At 39.8% G+C, this 11,291-nt stretch overlaps 1 protein-coding gene across 1 annotated transcript; it reads right to left on the bottom strand.

Annotated features, from left to right (window-relative positions):
- Positions 1–9,334: 9,334 nt before the first annotated feature.
- Positions 9,335–10,472, bottom strand: LOC125138232 (E3 ubiquitin-protein ligase RNF167-like). Its single transcript, XM_047799556.1, is given in 3 exon segments — positions 9,335–9,549; positions 9,552–9,860; positions 9,863–10,472. Coding segments are annotated over 3 exon segments (1,134 nt in total).
- Positions 10,473–11,291: the final 819 nt, after the last annotated feature.

Genomic DNA, 11,291 nt, shown 5'->3' on the forward strand with positions numbered 1-11,291 from the left:
AAAAGAAATCATTTTCTCAAGAACATTAGGAGGCTGGCTTAACATCTTTAATGTTTCAACTTCAAAAACAAATCACTGTACTCAGTGAAACCACAGCATGGACATTAGCTATTCCTAGGGGAGCCTGGCTTATAGCACCTAGCTCCCTGAAACTACTAAGAACCCAACAGATTAAACAGGGTAGTATGCATATTTTATGGGCCTTCTTTATTCACTCCATGCATTGTCTTTAGGCTAGCTCTATGTGTAGCCAAATACCAAACAAAGAAAACTCAAACAAGTCACAGGCAATATTGAACAATACATTTTTTCTTCTCTGGTTGTAATAATGAACCCCAATTTTTTTCATAACTAAACAACTGATTTCATCCTTGCCCACAGTACAATGATGAGATTTCACTTTGGAACAGGCTGATTTTTACTTCATAGCCCTTTCCATTATCTCTTCCACTCTCTCCTTATACTCAAGGTTCAATCTTGGGTGCACGTTTATCAATGACAATAGGATCTCCTAAAGATAGTTAAGATCCACAGGAACAAACATCCCATAAAGCCTGAATTTCTCCCATTACTCCTATTGATATTCTCCCATCATCCTTGTTATTATCAGATGGGTAACTTTAGCAGGTAATTAAAAGCATAATAATACCTTCCATTTGACAAGAAATATTTGCATTCGCCTAATCTCTATGACAATTCCAGTGTGTTTTCTACCAAAATCAAATTTAGCACAATAACAAGAGAACACATTTTTTCCTTACTCTTATATTCCTTCAGGGGAAAAAAAAATGTTAGATTGCTTGTCATCATCATTTCTGATGCTTTCAAGGTTGGAACACTGAAGTAGAAAAGGGAACATTGACTCCTGACTTAGTCTTAAAGGACCCATGATGAGATCTGCATATTCAGCTGAAAATTTGCCACTCTGGAACTATGCACATATATGTTTGAGCCCAGGGAATAGCTACAGATAAGCTGCTCAAGAGTTTGGATGATGTGCCTAAAACCATAGAGTTAGGTTGAAAAATCTAAATAATAACGAAGGACTTCTGACTGCAGGACTTATGCTTCCAAGGCCTGGGGCCTGGAACTATTGCAAAGAGGCTGCTTTAAAGACAAGCCCCTCCATATCAATGCCAGAAGGGGCTTCTCTGGCTACAACATCTTTCTTTTTAAACCAATTCCTTCAAAAAGTAGAACTTATTCTTTTTTTATAGTGATTTTTATTTTTTCCATTATAGCTGGTTTACAGTGTTCTGTCAATTTTCTACTGTACAGCAAGGTGACCCAATCATGTATACATTCCTTTTTCTCACATTATCATGCTCCACCACAAATGATCAGACATAGTTCCCAGTGCTATACAGCAGGATCCCATTGCCTATCCATTCCAAAGGCAATAGTTTCCATTTATTAACCCCATTCTTTTAATTTTTACTGGCAGCATTGATGGTGAACAACTTGAAACTTCCTTTAAGGAAGATATACAATATCCAACATAGAGAAGACAGCGTGAAGCTTTCAATCCAAGCACCTTCTGTGATTCAATATTCTACTTTCCATGTCTCATCAATAGACACCCTCTACACTGGTTTGGTCCCACTGTTCTTTAATCATTCCTTCACATCAGGTCAGGTCAAACATGCAATTTTTCTCTACATAAGTTCAAACTCTTTTCTTTTTCCCATTTTCTACATTTTTATTTTCCTCTTCTGCCACTTCTCCACATGGACATAAAGAACTCATATATCCTTACCTTATCCTGTACCTTCCCACTGCCCTAATATTGATTGAAACGTCTCTTCCTTTAGTCCATCATGCCATTCTACATGGAATCTTCCTTACAAAACTTCAGCCAAATCTCATCACTCAAACTGACCTTACTTCATACTTCCACCATCATTGAATATACATCTATTTATAACATTATATTATAACTATCAATTATATGTCTATCATTCCCATTGTACCATGAACTCCTCAAGGGAAGGATATACTATAACCCATCTCCAATGGTTAGACTCACTGCCCAGCCCTTTGCAGATATCCATTGTATTTTTGTAAATAAAAGAACACACTATGTCAGTTAATAACAATAGCTAGTATTTGCTGAGTACTCACAGCACTGTAAGTACCATTATAAACACTCTAAGTGATTTAATTAATCTAATATTCATATAAAGCTTATGAAATAGGAGCCATTATCATCTTACATTCCGGCTCAAGAAACTGAAGAGCAGAGTTAGATAAACTGTCCCAGGTCACAAATTTAGGAAATGGAACAGGTGGGATTTGAATCTAACCTCTCTTAACCACTGGGCAATACACTGGCTGTGGATTAGGAATCAACATTTTTTTTTAAAAGGCCATATAGTAAATAGTTTTCGTTTTGGATGGATCAAACATCATTATTCAACTTTGCAGTTGTAACAGGAAAGCAGCCATAGACAATATGTAAGTGAATGAGTATGACTGTGTTTCAATAAAACTTTATTTATAAAAATGAGCTATGACGTAAATTGACTCAAGGCATGTGGTTCCCCAACCCATTTTATAGACTCTGCCTCTGTATCTCAATATCATACAGGTAAGCAGATAATATCTGGAGTGTACATTCAAGTATTTGAGTACCAAAAATAGACCCACTGGGTCACTCATGGAAAAGTAAGAGATATTCTTCAGCAGTAGCAGCAAAAGGAAAATGGCTGCCAATGTTTAGTTTGACAACTGAAGAATAACAAAAGTCAGGAGTACCCGTTGTGAAGCAGCAGACAGGAAACTGACTAGGAACTGTGAGGTTGCAGGTTTGATCCTTGGCCTCACTCAGTGGGTTAAGGATCCAGCATTGCTGAGAGCTGTGGTGTAAGTCACAGAGGTGGCTCGGATCCTGCATTGCTATGGCTGTGGCATAAACTGGTGGCTACAGCTCCGATTATACCCCTAGCCTGGGAAACTCCATATGTCGTGGCTACCGTCCAAAAAAAAAAAAAAAAAAAACAGTCAGAATGGGCTGTTGATACTACTGTTAGGTCTTATCTCCTCAGGAATTAAATTTATTCCTTGGAGTGGCTAACACTTGACTGGACTTCTTTAAAACATGGTTGCAATGGCTGTTGATCCTGCTCTTAGCAAGTCAAACCTTACTTCTTCCATCAATACCACACTGAAGACCTTTCCTGAAGTTTCATCTTGGGTCTAGTGCTTGGTGTGGCCAAGGAGAAGGTTCCAGGTTGTGAGGTTGTGCTGCTCAGCATCCTGTGACTACATGCCTGGAAGATAAATTAGAGTGGATGTCAAGAAAACATCTCAGTCTATTTCCTATCCACCCGGCAATCACTTCTCTCAGAATTGTTGCAAGCCTTGCCATATGCAAGCCTTTGGAGCAGGCTGGCTGGGGTCTGAAGCTCACCTATCTTAGAGCAAAACAAATGAAAGACATACACATATGTAATATATATATATATACACACATGTATATTACATGATGTAATGTATATACATTATATTATATCCATGAATACCTATATAAATATAATATTATATGTACATATATGTATGTAATAAAATGTGTATGTATGTGCTGCTGCTCTATATATGTGTGTGTAGAGCAGCAGCTCTGCAAGAGGTCTCCATTTTTTTGATTAGGAAAGGGCAGTGGGGAGTTCCTGTTGTGGCTCAGTGATAACAAACCTGGCTAGTATTCATGATGCAGGTTCGAATCCTGGCCTCTATCAGTGGGTTAAGGATCCACCCACATTGCCTTGAGTTGTGGTGTACATTGTAGATGCGGCTCTGACCCCTAGCCTGGGAACTTCTATATGTGAAGAGTTTGGCCCTTTTGAAAGAAAGAAAGACAAGAAAGACAGAAAGACAGAAAGACAGACAGAAACAAACAAACAAACAAACAAACAAATGGAAAAAAAGAATGGGGAGTGGCTGCTGGTAGAATCCCTATCAGCTTTTCAGCTTCCTGAGGAAAAGGAATCAACCTTAATAACTCTTTGTAACCTGTGCATTGTACCCACCACACAGTTAAAGCTCTGTGGCTCATGTTTGAATGAATTTCCCCTAATCCCAGCTGCTAGGGCTATGCTGCTGTTGACACTGCTTGCTTCCCCATGTCCTTTAGTCTCTACTATCACAGACCCTGGGCACTGAAGCCTCTGATATTTTATTCTTAATGCCAAGTCCCTGCATTGAAGCCAGTGGGTTTCCTTTAAGCAGTTACTACTGTATTCAAGGATTTTTATATCCACTGCCTAGCTGCCTCTTGGCATTGCAGATTCCATTCCTGAACTGACTGGGTCAACCCATAGACACCTTGTTCCTCCTTATACTGTCCCAATCTCCTTGATCACTCAAACTGACTTCCTGTCATTTACTTTCTTGCTCGTCCAATTTGGTACAAATCCATTCTCTCTAGACCTTCAGTCTTTTCATCGGCTTTCCTGAGTCGGCGTTTGTCTTTTCTACTGGGTTTACTATTTTCACAACCATTTTGACAGCCATGCTCTCTCACCTCACTCTACATACTCACCTCTCAACAGGCTTCCTTGGAGGCAGTTTGCCATCCATCAGTTCTGGACCTGAGAAAGAAATCTACAAACACCTCGGACATTGCCCGTCACCATCTCTCATCTTTTAGGTGTGGTAAAGTCTCCCGCCTGCCACATTCCACTCCATCTCCCATTTTTCTGTGTTTTACAAGTATCTCTGTGAATAAAGCATGTTCTAAGGGCTTTTTTTTTTAAGATCAGATTTTCTTTATTTCCTGTCCACATTCTCACCACCACCATTAACCAAAGTAGTCAAGTAACCCAGCTCACTGACTATTTAAGAAAACCACTGGCCCAATGTGTGCAATTAAGAATAAAGAAAAATCTCACTGTTTTCTGTCAGTCGCTGTTTGCTTACAGGTGATAGAAAAAAAAATCATGACATATTTTTATTGTTTATGTCTTTCTCTCTAAAGAACACAGACAAAAAATAGGTTTAATGAGCCATTACCTGAAAATTCTGTTCAATTACTTACTTGCACATTTAAGGAAGTGGTCCAAAAAGTCCAAAAGTTATGCCAACTATTAGAAACACTAAAAATAATCCAAATATTAAGTCTTCTCTGATATTATTTTATTAACTTGTTTTATTTATTTATTTATTTGCTTTTTAGGGCTGCACCCAAGGCATGTGGAAGTTCCCAGGCTAGGAATCGAATCAGAGCTACAGCTGCTGGCCTATGCCACAGCCACAGCAACATGGGATCTGAGCCACTTCTTTGACCTATATCACGGCTCACAGCAGCACCAGATCCTTAACCCACTGAGCAAGGCCACGGATTGAACCCACATCCTCATGGATACTAGTTGGGTTAGTTAACCACTGAGCCATGGTGGAAACTCCCTGTTTATTTTTTAGTTGAGGTACAATCCAAAACAGATGAGAATATATTTGTTCTCAGTAAATTCTCAAATCACTCCAAAAAATATTAAATATGATGGTTCTTTGTGCCTTGTTCAAAGGCTGCTCCAGTAGTTTGCAAGAGACAAAAGATGTCTCTTAGTGAACACTACCATTCCTCTAGGGGAAAGCTCTACCCATCTAACAGCTATTTTAAGATGTTGAAGATGCATTACCACAGGCTGCAATTACTCTACACATCCCAATTTGAATTGAAGTATCATCTCTCAAGGGTGTAATCCCAGGTTCACATTTCCTTTTGCAGACAAAGTAAACCATCTCCTTGACTATTAAGGCCACTGCAGGCAATCTAAGATGATCAAAGTTCCTCTTCATCTTAAAGTCAATAAAATTATCTTTTTCAAAAGCAGGAAATTTGAAATTCATAAAAAACAATAACCTACCATTATAACAAGAGCAAATCAACCATAAATAATTACTAATTATGGTCAAATGTTGAACAAAGACCAAGTTTACTAACAGAAAGACTTTAAGCATCATATCTATGTACTAAATAAATATTAGTGAAATATGTCTGATTTTTAAGACTTTGAATGGGTTTTTATAAACCAATAGTGCCATGTCTTTATGCAAAAATTATGATTCACTGTTTTTGCCTTCTCCCCAAATTATTGTCCCAAAGGTCTTAATGCCCTTTCAATCAAGGGGACAAAAGCTCCAGGCCTAAAATGCACTCCCAGCTTTTTGATCCTTATCTGAGGTCTTCATCCCCTTTGAGGGAACTCACAAGAGATTCTGCCTCTGCATGTGGACTCTCTAACCACATTTGATTCTTAGGCTCAGAGAGTTTGTATATTAAGTACAACCTGACATCTTGTTTTGATTTTGCTCCCAAGTTAAATAATAAACATACAGGATACCAGAAAATACTCCTCTACTTAAATTCCCTTCTTTGTTTTTTCTATCTCTTCAACTGTAAGAAAGGTTGATCAGTTTTGTTGAAAAGAAAAACTAACAATAGTTCTCAAAAACACAATATCAAAAATTATCACCTTTACAAATATGGTACAACTGTCTCAAATAGAGATGTTATGTTTTATCTGTGCCATGTTCAGAAACAATGTGACAAAATTTCTAAAAATAACCACTGGCTCTCTTGAACCAAATGAGCCACTGCAGCACACCAGTGGGTTATTCTTTCTAGATCATTTATCCCCTCTATTACTTGTCACAAGCACCATGCTACAAAATGACTGTTTTGTCCTGAAGATCACAGAATCAAGGATCTTTCTTCTCTGTCACTGGTACTTGAATGCCTGAAACATTATAAAAGTTCAGTAGATTCTTGTAATGAATACATAAAACACTGAACAGTCACCCCTTTCAAGCCTGGGACCTAGGAAAAATTCAGTTGCAAACCTTTAGCAGTCTTTATTTCCTATTTTCATTTCATCACTGACTCAATAAAAGCTACCCTTTTGGCATTAACTCATATTAGCCAAAGCTCATGTAAATATTAATTAGGCATTTTCTGTGTATTGATCACATTTGGTTCTAACTCAAAGAATCATATTAACACAAAAAGAACCCCTCTACAAAGTAAGCTAGTGAAGTTTCCCACACCTGGGACTCTCTCCAGGAATTGTCATTACATGAACAAAGTTACCCAGCCCAAGATCATTCCTTTTCCTCTGTGACAGCCTGTAAAAAAAATGACTGGTCCCTTCAGGGGCATGTGAGATCAGCAATTTTGCTTGAGTTTTGGACCATTCTACAGGGCCATCCCAGTTCCAGTGTTCCTTGGGAGGTATTCTGTGGCTTCAAGTGCAACTACACCATCCTCCAACTTTTACCTCTGCCCAGTTCTGCTTCCTAAACTCACTCAACTTGTACACACAAAGCTTCACTTCAGGGTCCATCGCTTGGGGACCCCAACACACTTCAGCCCTCAACATTGAGTAATGCTTATCAGTGCATAAATTTTCGTGCAACCTCCTGCCAAAGAAGACATATTGAGAGAAATATCAAATCAAAAAACTGGAGTATATCACTAGTGAATAGAACATATAATCCATTACAGTATTACTGATAACCAATTCAATAGGACCTTGCCAGCTCTAAAACTGCGACTTTTATCTATACATAGAACTACAATATGACCAAACAATCCCACACTTGGGCATATATCTGGACAAAACGTTCCTTGAAAAAGACACATGCACCTGCATATTCATTGCAGCTCCATTCACAATAGCAAAGACATGAAAACAACACAAATGTTCATCAACAGATGATTGGATTCAGAAGATGTGGTATATATACACAATGGCATACTACTAAGCCATAAAAAGAATGAAATAATGCCATTTGCAGCAACATGTGTGGAACAAGATACTCTCATACTGAGTCAAGCAAGTCAGAAAGAGAAAGACAAATACCATATGATATCACTTATATCTGGAATCTAATGTAAGGCACAAATGAACCTTTCCACAAAAAAGAAAATCATGGACTTGGAGAATAGACTTGTGGTTGCCAAGGGGGAGGGGGAGGGAGTGGGGTGGATTGGGAGCTTGGGGTTTTAGATGCAAACTATTGCCTTTGGAATGGATTAGCAATGAGATCCCGCTGTGTAGCACTGGGAACTATGTCTAGTCACTTATGATGGAGCATGATAATGTGCAAAAATAGAATGTGTACATGTATGTGTAACTGGGTCACCATGCTGTACAGTAGAAAAAAAATTGTATTGGGGAAATAACTATCAAAAAAATTTTTTTAATTTTTAAATAGTGATTTTTAGGTAAATCTAAAAATTTATTTACGGAAATAAAACTATATATGAGTTTAAATAGTAAATTTTCTTAAGACTATTGACTCTGTTTTCCAAGATAGAAATGTTTCAGCATGACTTAAGAGTTTATTTCAAGGCTTGCCTGAAACAGAACATTCTAATCCGAATAACGGAGTTATACTGAAAGCATTTAGTCACTTACATTGACACTGTGGTATCTGGAAGTCTGAGATGAGTTGAAATTGGCCATACAAATGAAAACTAGTTTAGCTAACATTAACAATCATTAAGGGTGAAAATGACCTTAACTTCTGAAAAGGAAGGGCATATTTAATGATCCCCTATTAGCTAACTCCCATTTTATACATTTACATGGGCAGCTCCAAACACAAAAGATACTTGGTATTTGGCTGAAAAATTACTGCTCTCAGGTGAAAAGCATTTGATGTTGCATGTTATTTTCATTTAAATCAGTTTTTAATTCCAAGAGATGAAAAGACAAAGTTAAAAGGCGTTCTCTTAAAATTCTGCCTCAGTTAGTAGGATAGGAATACTAATGACCGCATGCTATAAAGCAACTAAATCTGTTGTATTTACACAGCCATTTAATATATAGGTAAAGAAGAGGACCAGAAACCTACAACCAGTTGTTTTTTTGTCATGACCATGTAGACTCAGCAATAATTTTGCCCTCTTTAGGCAGTAACTGATGCCAATTTAGGTAAGTGTAGATTACACTTAGATAAATACAGATTACTTCAAATTCACTGATCAAAAATGGTTAAAGGAGAGGCACTGAAATTTTTAGACATGAGAAATTGCAGTATGAGGCCAAACATGAAATGTTAATGTCCCAAAGTAAATTTAAGATACTCTGAGTTACTTAAAATAATGTTTCTAATTATTTTTCATCCTGGACCCAAATTATAAAAATATGTTCTTTAAAATTGTTTCTGATAGCTTTCACCTATGGCTTTCACATGTAACTGTATTTTTTTTAAGTCCACAAAAAACAATTTTATTAACCCAATAAGTGAAGACCTAGTCCCTTTCACATCCAACCCTCTCAAAAGGATGGGGATGGGTGAGAGAGAAATCTGGGGAAGAAATATCCCCTATCCCTCAACATAGAAGACTGAGGGCTGAGGAAGAGAGGCTGTGCAAATTGGTCGCCAAAGGTGGGAAGGAAAGGGAGTCTTGGTTCAAGATGGCAGCTGAAGAGGAAGAGGAGGATGGAGAGGGTGAGGGATCTATTGAAGACGCAAGAAACACAAAGGGGACTGGGGCGAGGGAGCCAAAGGATATGGGAAGTGTGGTGCTGAGGCCCAGAAGTGGGTCCGTTCTGAGGCAAGGTGGACCCTTGGCTCCCCTTCCTCAACACCCTCTTGTCCCTGAATTTCTTCCTCTTGCTCCTCCTCCTCCTCAGGATTCCGCTGAACAGGCTGTTTGCAGATAGGGCAAGTCTCCCGGGTCTGAGTGAGCCACTTGTCCACACAGCAGCAATGATAGGCATGAGTGCAAGGAAGTACCCTCAGTTTGTCCCCAACTTCACATTCCTCCAGGCAGATGGCACAGACATCATACTGGTCTCCCTTCTGATAGTCACGTGTAGGAATCTGCTTCAGTTGTTCTTCAGTTAGTCGGTTCCCCGGTGCTGTTTCTGGAATTGGATACAACAAACTGTCACAATCGCTCCCATGCCCAAAATTAGCACGCCCAAAATCCCAGAGAAAAGGATGAGGCGATAGCCCAAAAGGAATGTATTTTCGGGAACCAGAAGCACCTGAGCCCCATTCTGGTAGACGAAGAGGGCACGCAGGTATTTAGAGCTCTTCTCCCCGATAAACACCGACGGGATCCAGATCTGCTGCTGGATTTCCTCATTGTTCCACACCATGTTCACAAGTTCATCAGAATCCACATTGTGGACCACAGCGGCATCATACCCAGCCTTCTGAGCATTTAGGACTTTGAGGTCAAAACTGCAGTCAAATCTTCGAAGCAGCGCAATGAAAACTGACCCGTTGACCCAGGCTGGAGCCGGTGGGGCAATAGGGCTGCAGGCATTGGCTGGGTGAGCCTCCACAAGGAACCCCTTAAGTCCCTCCGGGCTCAAGGCAGTCCCAAAGAGAGCTGGGAGGTCTGCAAAGTTCATGCTTGCATTGTAGTATGAAGTCGCTCGAATAAGCCCCCTGATAGGGGCTGCTCCCCACAGCGCAGTGGCCACAAACACAGAAAGGAGGGAAGCAGCAGGGTGCATGGTAGCAGGAGGGGAGAGACTGAGGATGCTGAGTCCTGGTAGCAGAAGCAGAAGCAGACTTCTGAGAACCTCTCCCCCTTCCTTTAGGATCCTACAGATCCAGCCATCCTTAGGTCCTACTTCTCAGCTACGGGGGCGGGGGGGGGGGTGCAGGAAAGGGACCCATTTAGTAGAGCTGGGAGAAAGACAGTAATGTATCCTTTTCTGCTATAGGAATAAAACAGGGAAAGGGAACAGAGGCAAGCACAGGTGACAGAAAAATGTCTGAAAGAGTGAAGGAGCTCGAGGAGGTAGGACTTCCAGCAAGGTGGGCCGTTTTCCTATCCGAGGGAAAAGGGCTTCCAGTCCTTCCGGCATTGGACGCTCAAGATGAAGGACTTCCGGTCCTCTCTTCCTACCTCCAGCTGCTGCCACCACCATCGCGCTATCTTCAGGCCTCGCGAGAGTGCTTGTCACACTTCCTTCTCCACCAGCTGAAATTTTGCTGAGTCTTATCTTCAGAGACCTCTTACTCTGGTCTAACCAGGCTTGCTCGACCTTCCTCAGGATAAACAAACTGAGAAATTTCTAGCAGACTATTAGTTTTAATGTTAGGTCTTACGTCAATTGATTCTAACTTGAGAATATGTACTAAAATCTAGAGGTGCTAGTCCTCTGTTGTTCCACCTCCTTAACAAGTGCTTGAAATATGAGATAGTTCACACCGATGCTGCCATTATGATACAGATGACCAAAGATCATCTATATTAAAAGCATTTGACATTTTAATCATGTTACCTCAGTCACACAATACAGTCTTTTAAACTGTTAAATTTCTAT

Source organism: Phacochoerus africanus, chromosome 1 (assembly GCF_016906955.1).
Source record: "Phacochoerus africanus isolate WHEZ1 chromosome 1, ROS_Pafr_v1, whole genome shotgun sequence".
Lineage (NCBI taxonomy): Eukaryota > Metazoa > Chordata > Mammalia > Artiodactyla > Suidae > Phacochoerus > Phacochoerus africanus.